The 18,332-nt window shown below is 38.6% G+C and overlaps 1 protein-coding gene across 1 annotated transcript in view; it reads right to left on the bottom strand.

Moving 5' to 3' along the window:
• MLH1 (mutL homolog 1) overlaps positions 1–18,332 on the bottom strand; it is a 21,121-nt gene continuing 2,789 nt past the window's right edge. Inside the window, exons 2-19 of the mRNA XM_009329998.1 lie at positions 17,906–17,996; positions 17,673–17,771; positions 16,483–16,556; positions 15,271–15,343; positions 14,082–14,173; positions 12,171–12,213; positions 11,443–11,531; positions 9,698–9,810; positions 9,009–9,102; positions 7,844–7,997; positions 6,729–7,090; positions 5,777–5,925; positions 3,920–4,028; positions 3,045–3,108; positions 2,358–2,522; positions 1,474–1,566; positions 979–1,092; positions 1–409 (exon numbers count right to left, since the gene is read on the bottom strand). Coding sequence (XP_009328273.1) covers positions 242–409; positions 979–1,092; positions 1,474–1,566; positions 2,358–2,522; positions 3,045–3,108; positions 3,920–4,028; positions 5,777–5,925; positions 6,729–7,090; positions 7,844–7,997; positions 9,009–9,102; positions 9,698–9,810; positions 11,443–11,531; positions 12,171–12,213; positions 14,082–14,173; positions 15,271–15,343; positions 16,483–16,556; positions 17,673–17,771; positions 17,906–17,996 — 2,146 coding nt within the window. The 3' untranslated portion in view covers positions 1–241. The remainder of the gene's footprint in view (positions 410–978; positions 1,093–1,473; positions 1,567–2,357; positions 2,523–3,044; positions 3,109–3,919; positions 4,029–5,776; positions 5,926–6,728; positions 7,091–7,843; positions 7,998–9,008; positions 9,103–9,697; positions 9,811–11,442; positions 11,532–12,170; positions 12,214–14,081; positions 14,174–15,270; positions 15,344–16,482; positions 16,557–17,672; positions 17,772–17,905; positions 17,997–18,332) is intronic.

The following is an 18,332-nucleotide window of genomic DNA, read 5'->3' as shown; positions in this document are numbered from 1 at the left end:
TCAAAGCATAAGTGGAGATTTTATTTTAGAAACTTCAGTTGGGTTTAGACATAGCCAAAACAATTCTTTTTATTCTTTGATCAACAGAAGGAAAATAGACCATTTGCTATCATGTTAGTATGATATTAAATCCCCTCCTTTTCTTTCCTCCATCAAGATTCTAGCTTTATCCTCTACTAAGTAAAACAGAATGTAGCGTGAATGTTTTTTAGATAAGCACCAGTCTATAATAACTACTTGCTCAACATCTCTCAAAAACTTTATACAGGTCAGGCAGGTTAGCAAGCTGCAAAATGTTGCCATCTTCTGTGAAGTGTTTAGGAGGTAAAAGATGAGTCCTAAAAGCTTTGTAAAGTACATGTTCCACAGTCCATTTCCATGTTGTTGAACCAGAGTCAGAATCTTCATTCTGAAATACAGGAGAGAAAAAAAAAAAAGGACAAAAAATTAAACTGAAATTCTCTTTTACTAGAGGAGAGCACTCCTTAAGAAATTTTGTTATGTAAGACTACAGTGATTGATTGTAAAATTCTGCTAGTATTAGAGAAGTTGTTCATTCTATACAGTCAAGTTAATTTTAAGCTCTGGAAAGTCACTTGCAGAATGGGCTAACTTAACTGAATAATTAAGCAGATACTTAGACACAAGCAGACCATATTTTTAATTTATATGCATCCTTATTCTTCTATAGAAATTTATCATAGCTCAGCAGGTTAAAAAAAATACACCCCAAACTCAGAGGCCAAGCCAAGGACTGTTGTAATATTAAGTACACTGCAATACCCAAAGTTAAAAGGTTCTCTTAATACATGTAATGCTTCAGAACATTTAAGTCGTTCTTTCAGAATCTTGCCCCGCTGCTACTTGATTCACTTCACTGAAAGTAGAGTTGGGACTAGAAGTCTATAGTTGAAAAAGAAGTTGTTTCCTGTGTGGTGTTGCTTGTTTGTTCATGAGACTAGTTACATATTCTTGTACCTGAGAGTTTGTCAGGTTGGCTTCATCTATTATATATTGCTTTCTAATGGAGTAGAACATAGCTAATTCTCTACTTAGGCTTTCAAAACACTCCTTTTCTTCATCCCAGTTTACCTGTTACAAGAAAAAGAAGTCATTTAATAGAATCTGGGTAGCAGTCAGAGACTTGACAGAGATTCTTAATATGGAAAAGTCATCATAACGTCTTGGCCATTTTTGTGCCGATAAGGTAAAGGTATAGAAGAACAACAACAACAGGCTAGAAATGCAGGCTTTCAAATAAAAATATGTTCTCATTCCATCAGTAGTTATGAATGCAGAGGCAAAGCAGAACTAATCAGTAACCACAGCAAAAGTGGCTGGTGCATGTAACAGTACATTTAACTAACTCCAGCCCTTCCTTTGCAGCTCCTGATGAATTAATTTGATTCACTTCATTCTTTCTTAAGTAGAAAAAGTCATTTGTGAATGAATAAAATCATTAAGCGATTATACCTCTGTGGCCAAACGAAGGATAAACATAGGCAGTCCTTCCAGCGGCGGAACATAGTTGTCTATCAGAAGCGGTAACCCAATAAGGTTTCCTTCCTGCAAGACAACACTGCTGCTTCAGTAAAAAAAAAAGTGTTCTTTCTTGCAGTAAATGTACCAAAACTGTTACATACTGTAAGACTGATTCTTACCAAACTTCGTGAGCCTTAGGGGTATCTGAAGTTACAAGTTTTTAAAGCCTGATGCCAGGCAGACATTGCAGGAAGAGGGTTAGTGGTGGTGGTTAACTTCACAAGGCCTGGATTTAAGCCACCCAGCTCAGGAAGACCTGAATTCAGGTCGTCTTCACTCTAGCCACTGACTACACAGATCCCACTTCCCAGGAGAATATCTGAGTGAAGTGTCTGGGTTAGATGACCCTTGATGAAGCTGTTCAGTTTTGTATAGAGTAAGGGATGCATTAGGTCACACAAAAAAAAGATACATTGAGAGCAGTGGTGATGCTGTAGCCCTGCCTGGCTAGAGAGCTGGTTAAGCTGCACACCTTGTTGGATAAGAGATCTGCGTTCTAGTTATGGAAGCAATGACTAAATTATTTTATTTGGTAACTAATTAAATATAATCTTCTTTGTGTAGCGCCCTTCTAAAAGCAGCGTAAGTCCTGAGCATTTTTAATCAAAGGGGTAAGCCACCTAAATCTTACTGGAGCTAGTTCTTAGCGATAGTAAGTACTGCAAGCAAACTACTGCGGTTATCTGTTACCAAAATGTAGAATCGTAGAATAGTTTTAAGTTGGAAAAGACCTTTAAGATCATCGGGTCCAACCATAAACCTAACACTGCCAAGTCTACCATTCATTTACTGTCAGAAGTAATAGTAGCAGTCACCTCATCAATCTCAAGAGAAAAATAATCTTTCAACATTTCAGTCTTCTTTTTCAGAAACTCCACAATGTACTCGGCCAGCCCTTCTTTTGGGCCATCTTCTTCTGTCCAGCCACTTTCAGGGTCCTCTAAAGCGAGCATTGAAAGCTCATATAAGGGAGCTGGCTCCTAAAAATGGAGAAGGCAAAACTGTTGTTAATGATCAACATGCTCTATTGGAAATCTACAGCTTCTTCCTCCACATACAAACTAGTTGTAATATACCGTTCCTGGCCTGCAGAGCAAACAGTTCTGCTTATCGTAACCAGTCTAAAAAGCATTAATGCTGTGCAGTCCACAATCCTGCAAAGTGCTGTGACATTTACAGGATGAACGCTAGCAATCAACACCGTATTTCTGATAGATTGTGTATTCAAATTAATTATTTGTCCCAATGTAACGAGCAACAGCAAAAACTTGGTGAGTGACGCTAATAACAAGCAGCCAGGATGACAACTTATAGTAGTAGCTACAAAATTACTAACAGAGTTTTCTACATTCTATTCTGACTGTAAAAGAAATGAAACATCGCTCTTGTAGCGGACAAAAACCAACCTGTAAAACTATACATCTGTCTGAAAGAACAAGCTTATCATAAATAAACTTTTAAAAAATCTTTTTATATAGGATATAATGTAAAATTATACTTACAGACAACCTTAAGACTCCAAAGTTTGCAAAGTCATAAATAAGTATCTGGTAGAAGAGTTCTTCGCTAAATTGAAGTACAAAAATTAGTTATATGGACAGGATCACGTATCTCCAAGTTACCATAATTAAGAGGGGTAAGTAAGGGTCGTCTTGGAAACATCAGATGTACCTATCCATTCGTATTAACAAAGATTTTTAACTAAACAGTTTAAGATTCACACACACTATCTAGATGTTACAATTAAATCTGTTTCTTGGTTTCAGCCACATCATCAGCCACATTGGTGCAGAAATGCTACATATTCAAGCACGCAGCCACTAGCAATTTATTCCCAGATACCTTATATTTCAACCTCTCTACTCCTTTGCTGCGCTGCAAGAAATGCACAGGAGCTTAGAAATTGATAGACATGTCTATCTTAAGTATATTCTCTTATTTGTTACGAAATCTATGTAGCCGGCCCTGTAAGGCTGCATATGCAAAACCACAAACTTATGATCATGTCCTGCAGCTTCTCTTAACCCAACCTGATACAACGTTTTGCATGACTTTTCTGAAGCCTCTGCTTGCTCACCTTTATACAGTGTGCTGTAGACGATCATGAAGCAAATAAAATGTCTTTCCCTTCCCCCAGTCTGTGAGCACACAATACAGTAGCTGGCATTTTAATTACACTGATTCCCTGCAACTTTTCCCAAGCATGCCAGACTTGCTTCCACTGTTCTGAACCGATTGCTTAATCTTTAGCCTCATGACTTTTCAGATAGGCAACAAGAAAACGATGTTGTTTTTCCTGTCATTTCCTTCCTTCTTCTAATTAGCTTGGCAATTGGTACTTATTTCAACTGCCAACAAAGTCTAACAGCTTCTTTACCTGAGTTTTGTTGTATTGAGAAGATACAGTTTTGTCTGATACTGGGCCAGAGCCCACTGAGGACTGACACAGCCAACAAATGAGTGGTCACATAGCATCTCCTGAAGATCTGAAACAATTGAGGGGGTGGGGAAGAAACAAAAGGATATAATTTCGTATTTGCAACCCCGCCCTAATTTATTTAGTTGAGTGGTTTGTGTCTTTTTAGTGTTAAAGTCTCGGATTACCGTTCAGTCACTACTACATCCCTGCTTCTTCTTATAGGCCTGTACTACCAGTTATCTGTGTTTTGAAATATTAATCATTTGTGTGCATACACATATACATTAAAACATAAGTGAGAGTAGTTATATAACAGTTAAACTACAAATGCAAATAAAAAAAATAAATCTCTGTGTTTGATTTGAATAGCCTTTCAAAATTTGTTTCCAGCCGCAGGAGATTAGTAAGGGAGCGCAGATGTACTTCAAGGAAAACTGCAGATATAAAACAACTTTGCAACAAAATCTAGTATTGTCAGACTAAATCCTGAAAGTGTGATAGAATAGGTCCATAATTTATTTATTTTTCTCTCCCAAAATAAGTTTCCGGCCTTCTCATGTATCTATATTAAAAAAAAGTATGAGAAGTCAGATTCCATAATGAGAGTTCATTTTAGGCATTCCACAAAAAACATCACTAGTTGCAGTCCTTGGGAGCAGCTTCCTTACAGGAGCTTGGCACTGCAGTCACAGCTTGTACATAGCACTACGCTACCCCAGCTCCACTGTTACCTTTTCCAAAGGAATACAATATGGTGAGAAGAGTATTTCTTTCTTGCAGAGGTCTCCTCTATTGTAGGATTTCTCACGCATGTGAAGACAAGACACAACCTCAAGCAGCTGCACAAGTTCTACCATGTATTTTGAGACCTTTTTGGACATTTTATGGCTCAGGGACAGCTCTTTGATTTCGGTATTTAAACAGTGACAGTTGGATATGGAATTACCGGCTCAGATTTACCAGCCTAATGCAAAACTTTTTCTGGAGCACAAGTAAAGTGTAAGTACATGCTTTCTAAAGATCAAGATTTTTAGTAATTTATAAAAAAAAGTTATTTATTACAGATGTCTGTTAGTCTAGCCATTTTAGCTGTGAAGCGTCCCCAGTTCTTACTACCAGAAAAATCAAAATAAATTCAAGAAAACCCCCAGAACACAAGATTCCCAACATTTAGACTAGCTGAATAACATGGGTTATGCGACTCAGTATGACTCTGAAGGCAACTGACAGAGCTAAAAGGGAAACAACTCTAGGAAGAACTGCAAGCCTTTTACCTTTTTCTGAAACAACTCTTACCAGAAGAGAGAATACTATTTCAAGCAGTCTCATCATTTCATATAAGTGGGACAGATACAAATGAAAATGAAAAGCGAAAGCAGCAAATAAAAATGATGATTATTAAGCTTGTCCCAGTCTGCTTCACAATCAGTGACTAAGCAAAATTTTTTTGTAACCACCATATCGTAGCTGCCATTTTTGTTTGAAAATTACAAAATAACTTAGCTTTTCAAGCTGTGGTTTTAGAGTGTTATTAGTTATGACGCAAGTAAGGTTTGCAAAATATTTAGAATGCATAAAAACGTCTATCAACTAACAAGGTACACAAAAGTTTTTAAAACAGTCCTCCAGTGCGGCTCAGTGTGGCAGCTGCCTGTCCGAAGTTTGGCCCTTGGCGCTTAACAAGCGTTTTTGTTAAAAGCTCGCTTAGCAGCACAGCGAGCTGACTGGGCCAAATATCTTTTTCCTCGGCAGTTCAAACAATCATACTTATTTGGCGGAATAACAATAAACTTGAGAAGCAAAAGGCTTGCTTACTTGCATGTGCCAGGTTACTAATTTCCTCCTGGAGAGTCAATACACTGGTCAAGTTGATAATTCTTCTTCTAGGGGTGCAGGCAGCAGTCATGTCCTTTCTGGTGTCATCTTTCTCCATTTCTATGTCCGTGTCTTCCCGTGGTCGCTTTCTGCGATATCGAAACAAAAGGAATTATGTTCAATTCTCCTATCACTTAGGCAAAACACACCAACAGATGGGATGCTCAATTCACATGCTGTACGTTAACACAGGAAATGCAGAATGTTTCCCAAAGCTTCCCAGAAAGACAGACTGCTTTATTTTACCTCTGAGGCATAATTTGTTAGGAAAAGGTACTTCTTAAGAGAATTTACGACTCTCTAATACCAATCACATCAGATATCTTGTTGTTGTTTAAGCACCAAGAGAATTGGGTTCTAAAGGACATGTCAAAAAATTTTGGTATTTCTAATGATTTTTTTCATGATCATTTTTCGGTAATAATATGGGGGTGGTGGTCTGTGAAACCAGATTCCCTCGGAAGACTTTGGCCTCTCATAAGAGCTCCTGCAGGAGCTATAAAAGATTACAGCACTTTTATCTTTACTAGGGTAATGTCTGCAAAATTCAGCGATGTAGTTTCTATCCCCCCACAAAAGGAGGGCCTCCAAAAGAGAGACAGACCAGTATGATCTCCCTAAACTAAAGTTAATGTCATTATTTATACTGCTTCCTGTCTTTCGGTATGCATGGAAATCCCATGCCGGTTACAAAATTTATCAAAAGTTATGTAATTTACAGTTCACAGATGAAGTTTAACTTCTCAATAAAATGCCATGGGAAGTTAGTCTAGGAAATTTTTTCCTTCTGAAAAAGCAGAAGTCCAAAGAGATCAGAAAAATCTTCAGTTTCAGGGCCATGCCATGAAATAAATAGGTAGCCTTGCATGACCTCAGGAAAGATGAGACTTACCGAGGAGGCACTGTGTCAGAAGACAAGCGTCCACTCTCACTCAGCCCCCCAGGCATCACTGTGTCCTCCTGAGCATCAGCCATTTCAACTAGATCACTGACATCTGCCATTTCAGCATCCTGGGGCCCGACTACACCCTCCGGAGGTCCTGCGTTAACAACCTCTGTCGTCGCTTCAGCGGGGCCTGTACTTAGGGGGTTGTTCACCGGCTGAAGAAAAGCATCCAATTTCTGCTCTCGGGAATCAGTGCGCACCATCTGATGCGCATAAACTTTATCACTGGTTCCTTTGGTAACCGCAGAAGAGTTTGCTGATGCTTTTACAACCTCACTGGAAGAACAGTCGGCCCCTGGAAGCAATGTCTTTGTTCAGATATGGGGAAGTAAAGAGAAGAGATTCAACAAGAAGAAAAAAAACCACAAAGATCAGCCACATTTCTCACAGCATCTTACTGCTCAGAGGCAAGTAGTTTTCAAGCCCCACAAATGCAGTGTCAACTGCTTAAACAGGCTGCCAACTTTGCACTTACTAGACACAGAGCGTAAATGTCATCATCTTGGCAGTTAATGAAATCATTAGTTAGCATTCCCTTATCTCAAAGGGAAAATCTTTAATGTAAATAAACACAAGGAAAATTGTTTTTTAAAAAAAGACTATAGCTGTAGTTTTAGACTATGCTTTATATAAAGAGATACTAGGAAATCATCTTCCTGATTTTTTTTCCGGTTAGGTTAAAACTAAGGTGTTGTCAAATACATAGAACAAACAATTTCCTCAGTCACACGTCTTTCACATAAACCAGGTCAGAATAAAAACAATTTACCACATGTTAAGACTCATATACTAGTAAAATCAGAAAGACTGAACAGATACTTGACAGAAAAGTATTTAAAGTGTTTCCACGCGCCACTTCTCCACCAAGTTCACTGCCACATTGTTAACATTGGCGCATTAAAGCAATTTCATCCCTGCAACACAGAGCAAAGATCTCAAGCTACCAGTATAACATTGCTGACTATCAATCACTGCATAGATTGTTCTATTGAACAGAGTAAATGTATCCACAATAGTTAAAACAGTGCAGAGCTGCGGTCACTTCAAACACATATTCTCACCTGAGTGAAGTACATCCGTGAAGAATTGGAGCCCAATAACTTGCTCTCTACATGTTGTTGCACACGCTCTAGAATACTATCTTCATGAAGGAAATGGACCTCATGTTTTGTAGGGTGCACATTCACATCTACGTTCTGGGGGGTTATTTCCAGGCTGGAAAACATTTTAAAAGAAGTTAACCTAGAATTTCCCATGGATGGCAGAGAGGGCACAAATTGGTTCAGTACAAAATCTGTCAGACTTGGGGCCATTACTCCACGCAGAGAAGCCAAAATAGTCCTGAAACCTGCTAAAGTTATACCGAACAAATCTGACTGCAGTGAATTAAAAAATAATTACTCTGAAGAACTCTATTCCAAACTCAGCAAAATCAGCTTACATAGGTAGGCTTAAACCAATCTCTCCATTGTCCTACTACAAAAGAGTTTTTAGAAATACCTTTTACTTGCAGTATCTCGCGAGTTAATGCTCCTGATGCCCTGTCATTTAGCAATAATCCCAAGCAGGAATTCAATTAAACGCCACAATGCAAGAACTTTATTGTTAGAAAGCACTGGATATCAGTAAGTTTCACTGGTGAATGGCAAGATTCAATTGCTTAGCAATTACAAAGCCAGGCCTTCCATTTTGTGTCATATCTCCAGTTTTTAAAGGACAGTTTCTGTTCAATTGTAGCTATTACTTGACTTTAAAAAAAAAAGTATTCATTTCCTGTAAGCAGTACTCAATTCACTTCTTTTTGTTGCACTAGCATACCGAGAAGAACAGTAACTGTTAAAAATAACGATACAAATATAAATCCCAGCAAGGAAAACCATTAACGAGTTTGGAATAAATTATCTGACTGGTCTTAAATGCTCTGCTGTATTCCTAGTCTAACTCATTTTCCTCAGTGAAGAACATCCATAATGTCAAGGGACTTCAACTGAAATTACAGACACTCACTACTTCTGAAAATAAGGCCCATCTTCTTAAGACTTCTTTAATGTGATTAATTTTTATAACAGTAAAGATGCACAGAGAATTATCTCCTGTCTGGCAACTGAGTACCTCAGTGCAATGCTTAACACTACTACCAGAAACGCAAATGTCCTTCTAAACCTACCTACCCTAGCTATATCCTACAGGACAGTATTAAAAGGCTACTTCTTCCTATTACTTTACCTTAAGTATAGGAACGGATGCGTACTTTTTGGCAAATAAGCAGCATACACAGTTTCTATGGCTTTCCGCAAAGCGGCTGACTCTACCAATCGATCTGAAACACAGAACAAAATGCTATTTTCAGAGAGCCCCACTGAAATACGCTGCACTGTGCCCAGCTACTCCTTCAGACCAACATCTTCACGCTTCCTATCTTCGAAGAGCATCCGTTATACCTGTTTTTCCCCGAGGCCTATTTATTCTTCATATAAAACCAGGAATAGGCAATATCTTCTTAGTATGTTTTATATTTAGAAGTATTTTTTTCCACAAATACTGAAATAACCAGAAGACCTTTTCATTATTTCATACAGTCAAGGTTTGCTGCATCCCACGCCAGTGTTGCTACAGAATGGAGGGACCACTCCATGTAAGTCAGCAGGACGCAATCATAACCTTGATACTCCGCAAGCTTAAGCTTCTTTAGGCCCAGCCTTAGCTGCTTTCCACTATTTAGAGTGCAAAGCATGATGCACATTACAAATGGAAAAACACCTTAAGATCTATAGTTAACTGTAATACTTCTTCTTCAATGTTTTTAAGAATGTTCATGCATTTTTCAGTTCTTCAGAAAGTTTTGTTCTTCTGATTATTATGTAAGCAACGTATGACTGTACAACATGCTGCTTTTTTTAAAAAAAAAAACTTACGGTTTATGAAGAGTAAAAATATACATTTCTTCACAGAGTAGTTTGCATTCGTGATGTAGCCTTTCATTTTAAAGGCCAGATTTGCATCTTCACAACCCACTTCTATCAGTTCCCTATTGACAGTTTGACAGAAACACACACAAAAAATGAATTTTTCTGTTGAGGCAAATTTCAAACAGTACTCACAAGTAGCAATATATTGTTCTATCTTCTATTTATATCACAGTTAATGAAACATTATAATTATTTGAGAGTTCAAACATTCATTGCTGAGTCACAAAAATCATTTAACCTGAACTGCGTTTTTTCTCCTAAGTAAATGTAAAATAGTAATACAGTAGATTGGAGTCTGTAAAACTATCCACAGTATCTTTTTAATACCTTAAGATACGACAGTATCCATAATACTATAACCATCTATTGATACTTCTAATATACATTTCACTGTTTAAGTCATTGACAGAGACAGACAAGGACACTTCAAAATTGTCAGCAGCCAGGGAAGAACATTCTTTTTCTTGAACTACTCTGTCCACTTTTGCCAGTCTAATATTTATTGATGGGCTGCTAAGAAGTCATAAAAATGTAAACATTTTTTTCTTGCTCATGCATACAGATCCTAACGTTAACAATTTTCATAACAGTTTTCATAATTGTCATGATTCATTAGTCAAGGAAATCCACTTTGGTAGTTGGTGAGCACACCTCTCTAGCAAGGCATTATGCCAACTTCTAAAGTTAACATAGAGAAGGCTTATGGGCTACTTGTTTCCAATTCAACCTCAACATATACTGAGTGCCATTTTTATTTGTGTTCATTTTTTAAGTCGAAATAACAAGCTAGACTAAACACCATCTTAAATTGGGTAAAATAAAATTTTCACTTCAAAACATCTGATCAAAACATTTAAGTTGAAATGGACAATTTATTCAGAACTGTACAAAGGAAAAACTGTATCAAATAAGCATTAGTAGCAGACCAAAGAAACGCATAATAAAGAAATACAAACAACACTGCAAACCTTATCACTGAACAGCCTCTCTATTTTGCTGTGTTTCATAAAAGTGTTTATGTCTATTAAAAGTTACATTCCTTACACGTGAAGTGTGAATTTAGTAACTGAATCGAATTGACACCCAAGTATTCACTGGACAAATCCATTCCACAAGTCCATTCAATGAATTCTTCACAGCTGAATGTCTTACAAAGAGAGAATTTTTCCTAAAGTGGCAGATACATTTTCAAAAGATGATTGGTTTTATTTGTTTTCAAACTTTTCTGCCTGGTTTACTCAGCCTCAGCTAATGTAGCTTTTGTCAAAATATTAAACCACAATATTTCAGAAAAACGAATTCAAGGAGACTTCAAAATTTATCAGACAGCAGACTGGGGTAAGAAGTGGTAAGATTTTCATGGCATACGAAGAGGCTGGGAACTTGTAGAGAACACAGGTACACTTTGCTCTTTTTTAAATGAGCACGCAGAAAGTTGCAAGCAGATGGTTCTCTTTTAGTGCGTTAAAGGAATAGCTTTGCAGCTTCCCTCTTTCCTTTGATACACTAAAAAAAGAGTCACACATTCTGCAAGACAAGGGAGAGCTCTATTATGGCAACACTCCCGCTTCTCTGTAATTCACCTTGAAGGAAGCAGGAGAAGTTGGCACAGCCCATGCTCTTTAAAAGAGAAAGGGGAGGGAGATTTACTAGAAAACTTCATGTCAGATGGAAGCTTGACATCAACATACCTGCTAACAGCATTTCCAAAGATGGACCTAATGTTGTCCACTGTTGAGGCGTTTGATAAGGTTCTAACATCTGACACGGTATCACCTTGCTAAAGAGAGCAGAAATGACTATCAATCAATTCACAGTTCTGGCTGAAGTTTTAGAAATACATTAAACTTAACAATAACATTTCTAATGCAAAGGCATGGGACATAACATCATTATAATGTTTTGCATTATTATTTACTTATTTGTGTTCAGAAAAAACAACAGATGGTAAATGGCACAGGATTACACGACTTGCTAGATCACATCGGACCCATTCAGGCCAGTAACTCCATCTTCGAAAGTGAGGAACATAAGCAGTTCAGTAAATAATTACCAAGAATGCCACAGAACGAAGGTACTCTACCCCATCCTCTTTCACACAGTAATTAGTAACCAGAGTCTCAAAAGAAGCTGAAACAGCTCATAAAGCTAAAACAAAATAACACGTTGACCGCACAGAAAACTCCAGACTCCTGACAAATATATTTTTGTCTTGTTTACTTTTATCTAATGTGTTTTCTATCCACACTGCATCAACGTAGACTTCAACATTTCAGTACAAGGGAAGGCTCTATACACTATTCCCATTGCAAAAGATGCAGTGCAAGTTTTCTGGCTTTTTCAGATATACACATTATATATACACACACACATATATATACAGACACACGGTGAAGTTATAAAGACTTTATTTACATACCTTTTTAACCGAAAAGCTGATGCCTGAGTTATGGATGGCATACCTGAAAAACAGGTAAACATAAGACTGCGGTATGTGAAAGAAAAGGTTACTTTCCCAGAATGCTGAAAAGCAGCTAGGAACGGGGACAATTTCATTTCCTGTTACGCAGTAATGTGATTTGGGCCAAATGGAGCTTTTGTAGACTAAACAGCTACAAAAATAAATGTTTTCTATTTCTAACTCACCTGTAACCATATGAAATTCAAGGATCAGCTTAGCTTATTTCTCATAAAAAAATTGATCAACTTCTATAGACCTGGTTAGTTCAGTTTCATTGCACAGGTTTAACTAGAACAACAGCAAAACCTCCTCAGTATAACAGAATCAAGTCTCAGCTACGACGGAGAAGGATCTGAAAAATGGCTGGCTTGCCCTTCTAGCTTCCCCTACCCAGATGGTTCAGCTGTCTGTGACCCCAGGGCCAACTTCTGATACGCTACAGCTGCGGAACCTTGGCTCAAACTTCTAGGGAATTTGCTAAGTTGTGAGAAAGGACACACAGTAGAACCTGGCAAGATGAAAAACGTAAAAACGCAGACAGAGGTTAGACTGTTGTGACTGGGACACTTAGTAACTCAAAAATGCAAGAGGAAGAAAAAAAACAAAATTAAAAGATGCAAAATCCTAATGGAAAAAGACCCCAATGAGTTGGAAGCCTGTAACTCGGCAAGACTTCAGATCAACCTGTTCCATGGAGCAGTGGGACCTGACCCTTCACCTCCTGGCTGAAGTCTGCCTGGCCAGTAAAGACACTTCAGTAGCTCATTTGGGAAGCAGGCTAATGCTTAGCATACAGTCTTGCTACTCTTTGCCAGCTTTTGTGTTTACTGAAAGTGTAAAGCAGTTATTTTGGTTAAATTGTGTAGATCCTACTTGCAAAGCCTCTGCACGTGGCAAAAGTTGCTGTCCTGGTTTCGGCAGGGATAGAGTTAATTTCCTTCCTAGTAGCCGGTACAATGCTGTGTTTTGGATTTAGGATGAGAACAAAGTTGATAACGCACCGATGTTTTAGTTGTTGCCAGCTAATGCTTACACTAGCCAAGGACTTCTTAGTTTTCCATGTTCTACCAACTGAGAAGGCTGGAGGTGCACAAGAAGCTGGGAGGGGGCACAGCCAAACTGGCCAAAGAAACATTCCATACCGTGTGACGTCATGCTCAGTACAGAAACTGGGGAAAGCTGGCCGGGGGGGCCGCTGCTCGGGGACTGGCTGGGCATCGGTCGGCGGGGGGGGGGCAATTGTACTGTGCATCACTTGCTTTGTGTATTATTATTATTATCATATTATTATTATCATTTTATTTCGATTATTAAACTGTTTTTATCTCAACCCACGAGTTTTTCTCACTTGTGCTCTTCCAATTCTCTCTCCCATCCCACCGGGGGTGTGGGGGGAGTGAGCGAGCAGCTGTGTGGTGCTTAGTTGCCGACTGAGGTTAAACCATGACAGTTGCAACAAAGGGACCCAGGAAGGGAACATCTGGTAGCTAAAGTGATTTTTTTTTTTTTTTTGAGGATGTGAAATCACCATTCAGCTTTTTCATATTCAGCCAAATCTCAATGCTCTTGCACAGTTTCTACTCTGATTCTATTCAGCCCAAGTTCATTGAGAGTTCATTCATTCAAGTCTATCACCATTTGTTTGCTGGAATTCTTACTAATAATAGTCATAGACTAAATACACTGTTTCTCCTCTGGATTTTTTGTATCAAACTGGACTGTTATCTGACATGGTATACTAACAAGTAGTCAAAAAACCTCAAAACCAACAACAAAAATGACACCACACACACATATGCCAGTCCCTCTGAAAAACCCCAGTACTCCCAATGGCAGTAGAAAAAATTGGAGCCTCCTATTTCAGTTTACCTGCTAACAACTTCTAGTATTTTTGCATATTCTTCATTTGGATTTTTTAAAGCTTTCCTCCTTGTATTTACATTGTAAAAAAGATCTTCAACCTACAGAGAAAAAGATCACAATTAAAAATAATTTTAAAAATCTTCTCTCGCTGTATAATTAATCTAAATCCATCCTCTTAATAGGTACTACAAATTTTTCTGAAAACATTTTAGTTTGTGAAGGATTTTATTCCTTACCTGCTTAGGTTCACCTAACAAAATGCAACTCTAGAGAAATGCATGTTTTCGAGTATTTTGGTACATCAGTATTGTTACCAATAACAATTCCTCTACAACTCACTTTTCAGTGAAAGTTGTATGCTTTCCACTGCAGGTGACAATGGAGTCCTGATCACACCGTGTTTTAATGAAATGCAAATAGATGTTGAAACAGTCACTGCAATCAAAGCTGTTAATGTCATTAAAACAGCAGCTTAAATTGTTCATTTTCACTATTTATTTAAACAATAGGCAAATTATTTTTCTGCTATAGTGAGAAAGGCAGAAATTTAAAGTTCAGCTTCTTTTTTAAGATACGTTATCCTAAACATTGACACGTGAAGCTTGCTGGGTGTATGTTCCCACTGCAAGACAAACACACCCCTGCAGACCCCCAGGCCAGGCTTCCGCTTTCCACCCTACACTGTGCAACATGCACACCCCTTCCCATTCTGAGCGCCTTATTCTTCACAATCCTAATGCCAATCCTAATCCCAACCCGCATTCAAAGCTTGGTAGATATAAGAAAGATACGACCGAAAGACAAACAGCGGTTCTGCAGTTTCCTGTGCCAGCCCTCATCTTCCCACTCTGGCTCATACAATGCAGACCATTCCTCTGTATTCTGAGCTTCTTGTAGCCCTAACTGTCCATTGAGGCTTTCAGCAGTCCAGAAGGATTATGAAATATTTTTAATAGTGTATGACCATGCTATCCTCAGAAGAAAAAAAGAGGATCTTCTAAAACTCACCTTGCTGTCTTTGGGGAAGATGACAAAACAAAAAACCCAACAAAACCACGCAACAACATCGTTTGGAAAACATTCTACAAGGTGATACTGTCATGAACTTTACAATGTAACACATACCAGTAAGCGGTGCAAGCGTAACGACCAGGGAACAGAAAAGAGACAAGAGAGAAAAGGCACAAAAACCTACCGTGATCTGAGTTCCCTGGTTTCCAGCACAGGGTTTCGGAGGGGCTTTAATTTTTCCATCACTGTAAGTAGCTCTAGGCAGAAAATAAAAACAAAAAGTTGTCAGACATCTAGATTTACAGGGGAGCAGACACGGACAGATGACGACAAAAGGGGGAAGACAAAAGAAATCCCATCATTGTCACACTCCTCCCAGCAAAGCACTTGGGACACTGACAGTTGGCTGCAACGCCCCCCCACCCCTTTCTGCTAGAGGAAAACTGCTGTCATTGACCTCAGAACCCAGAGGGGCAGCAGGAGAGTGGGAATAACAGCTGAGAAAGAGGGGCAGGTAACGGGATATGTGTTTTGAAATTGTATTACTGAGACTTTTCCTGTAAAGGCAGGATTATTGTATTTTATCTTTCTTTAATAGCTAGACCAGGACTACTAATAGTTCTTCCACTAGACTTTACACTTCAGTTATGCTAATAAGAAATCCTTGACTTTACATATAAGATCTGTTTCCTTTTTGGCTGTAACAGGATTTTGAGCATAAGAGATTTCTGACCCATTTAGGTCCTTCAGCAAGCTAACAGATGCATAATTTCAAAGGGCATACTTTTTTTTGCCCTCTCACGTACCCTACATACTTAATGCAAGAAAGACCATAGTCACACAGTCTTTTGAAAAAACAAGATGCAAAGCTTCTCTTTTTTTTTTTCCCCCCCCTTCTTTTTCTTAAAGGTAGTTGAGAAATTAATGGATAGGCTTGCTCATATTTAGAGTAAGTCTTCAGAAGAATATTCAAAACCTTTTTTTGATAGGATTAGGCACCACACAAAAGCAAACTAAGCTGTAAGTTCCTGTGCTCAGAGACTTATGAAATTTGGAAGACATGCTGACTGTGTATATACATCACTTTATCCTGAAATGGAGAAAAAGACAGAAGTTTACCCTACATTGGCTGCTGAAGTAGAATTCCCCTTGAGATTTCCCCCCAACACACACACACTTTTAAAATATATTGTTTAGCTAAAGCTTACCTTTACAATCTGGGATAAAAATCACTCAAACTATGCTTTCTCACATTCTGGGTCGTTTTTGTAACTACCCTAGAAACACTTAATTCCTTACCCCACCCTCCTCCTTCATAAGAGCACTGAAAAGAGAATTAAATATATCTGTTCCTTATTACATGCAGCAGAAGCCACTTGGATAATAGGTAGCATACCTGTACGCACACTTTGCGTCAGCCGTTTTAGTTGTTACTGTAACATGGGCAACATGACTGATGCTAGCCAATGCCTAGAGAAGGAGAAAGCATCTTTGTAAACCTTGCTCTGGAGACCGCTGATTGCTGAAGGAGCGTCCACACTTTAAAGAGCATCACTACATTTTGATATACCACTTACAAGTAATTAATCAAAAACCTTCACAAGAAAATTGCAGGTCAGTAAAGCTTTAACAGATTTTAGTACCTATAACACTGACTTTTATCCAGGGCCTCTTTTGGCTTTTCTAACATTTCGTTACCTCTGACAACGCAAGCAGCTAACCATGTAACATAGCTAAAAGAAGTTTGCGAAGTTATTGCAGTTGTACTCTTCTCTTCCTTTCGTGTTAACAAAAGACAGCTGGAAGGTTTTAGCCATTACTTCCTCATCCCCACCCAAGTTCTTCTCCTGACTGTAGGTAATATTACAAAGTTAGGTTACAATAGTTTTCCTGAAAAACTCAATGGACATGTCTACACAGCCTGCCGAAACCAGCCTCGGGACCAGACTCCACTGGCTGTGGAGCTGATTACGTTGAAAGTGTGTGAGGAGAGGACTCAAGCAGAGTCTAATCTCTGGAGTGTGTAAGGATCTATGTACCTGAGCACATGCAACATACTTATATATCTTGTCTGTCTGGAGGGGAAAGCAGAACTCATCCTGGACTGTTCTGTCAGACAAGTTTAGATACAGCCTATGGGAATCTAGAGAACTAGTCTATCTGAGGGGTCAGAGATACTAAATTTGACTAATAGCAAAAGCAAAGGAAGACAAATGTACATTTCAAACATTTAGTTTTAAGTATTGTATTTAGACAACTGTCTGACATCAAAGATTCACCTTCCACTCAAGTCTCTCATTGTCTTTTACCTGTAGGTTCCTGAAGCAACATTTGAGAAGACAGGCCTTGTTTTACTTTAAAAAAAAAAATTCTTACTCCAGAAAGCAAAAAGAATATATACGTCTCCCTAGGCATCCATCTAATCTTGAAAGACATAGAAATGTACCTTGAACTATATCCACACAGCAGACTGTCTCAGAAAACAGAACCTTCTGTAAAGAGTATTGGGAATGAGATAGAATGTAAACCCCACTACAACAGCATAACAAACAACGAACAGTTCCAAAACCTTGATGAAGAGCTTACCTCGCCTCTAAAACCGTATGTAGAAATACTAGCCAAGTCTTCAAATTTTTGCAGTTTACTCGTAGTAAATCTCTCACATACGATGTCCAGATCTTCCTTCTATGTGAAAGGGACAAGTAACAGTCACTTTCCATTTCCAAGTTTTTTCAAGATCAGAAGCATTTATAAATTAAAATGAATTTTGGAAGGTAGTATGAAACATCAGCATACTGCTGTCAGCTTTGTTTACTCACTCTGATACCACAGCCGTTATCTTGGACCTGGATGAACTTCAGACCACCTTCTTTAACGACTACCTGGATACTCGTAGATTTAGCATCCAAACTGCAGAAACCAAGAAAGCATTCCAGAGAACAGCAATTCTAGAGAATAAAGGACTACACGACTTTGATTCAAAATGTGATTTTTCTCACACGAGTGACAATTTGTTTCTACTCGTCACCCGCATTGCAGTTCGTTCTGTTTCAAATAAATCTTTACTGTCTCCTTCCTTTTTGTTCTAACTACAGTGACGTATTACCCTAAATCACCATCCACATCAATTACGAAGAACGGTCAGAAATTTAAGCATTAAGAAGGTGCCCAGTCCAACGAGCAGGCCGTCCCCCCCCCCCCCGAGACCCACCCCCGACCCTGCCCCTTTGTTTCCCGCCGCCCCAA

The sequence above is a fragment of the Pygoscelis adeliae genome, unplaced genomic scaffold (assembly GCF_000699105.1).
Source record: "Pygoscelis adeliae isolate BGI_AS28 unplaced genomic scaffold, ASM69910v1 Scaffold368, whole genome shotgun sequence".
Lineage (NCBI taxonomy): Eukaryota > Metazoa > Chordata > Aves > Sphenisciformes > Spheniscidae > Pygoscelis > Pygoscelis adeliae.
This window is presented reverse-complemented; position numbering and strand designations above follow the sequence as displayed.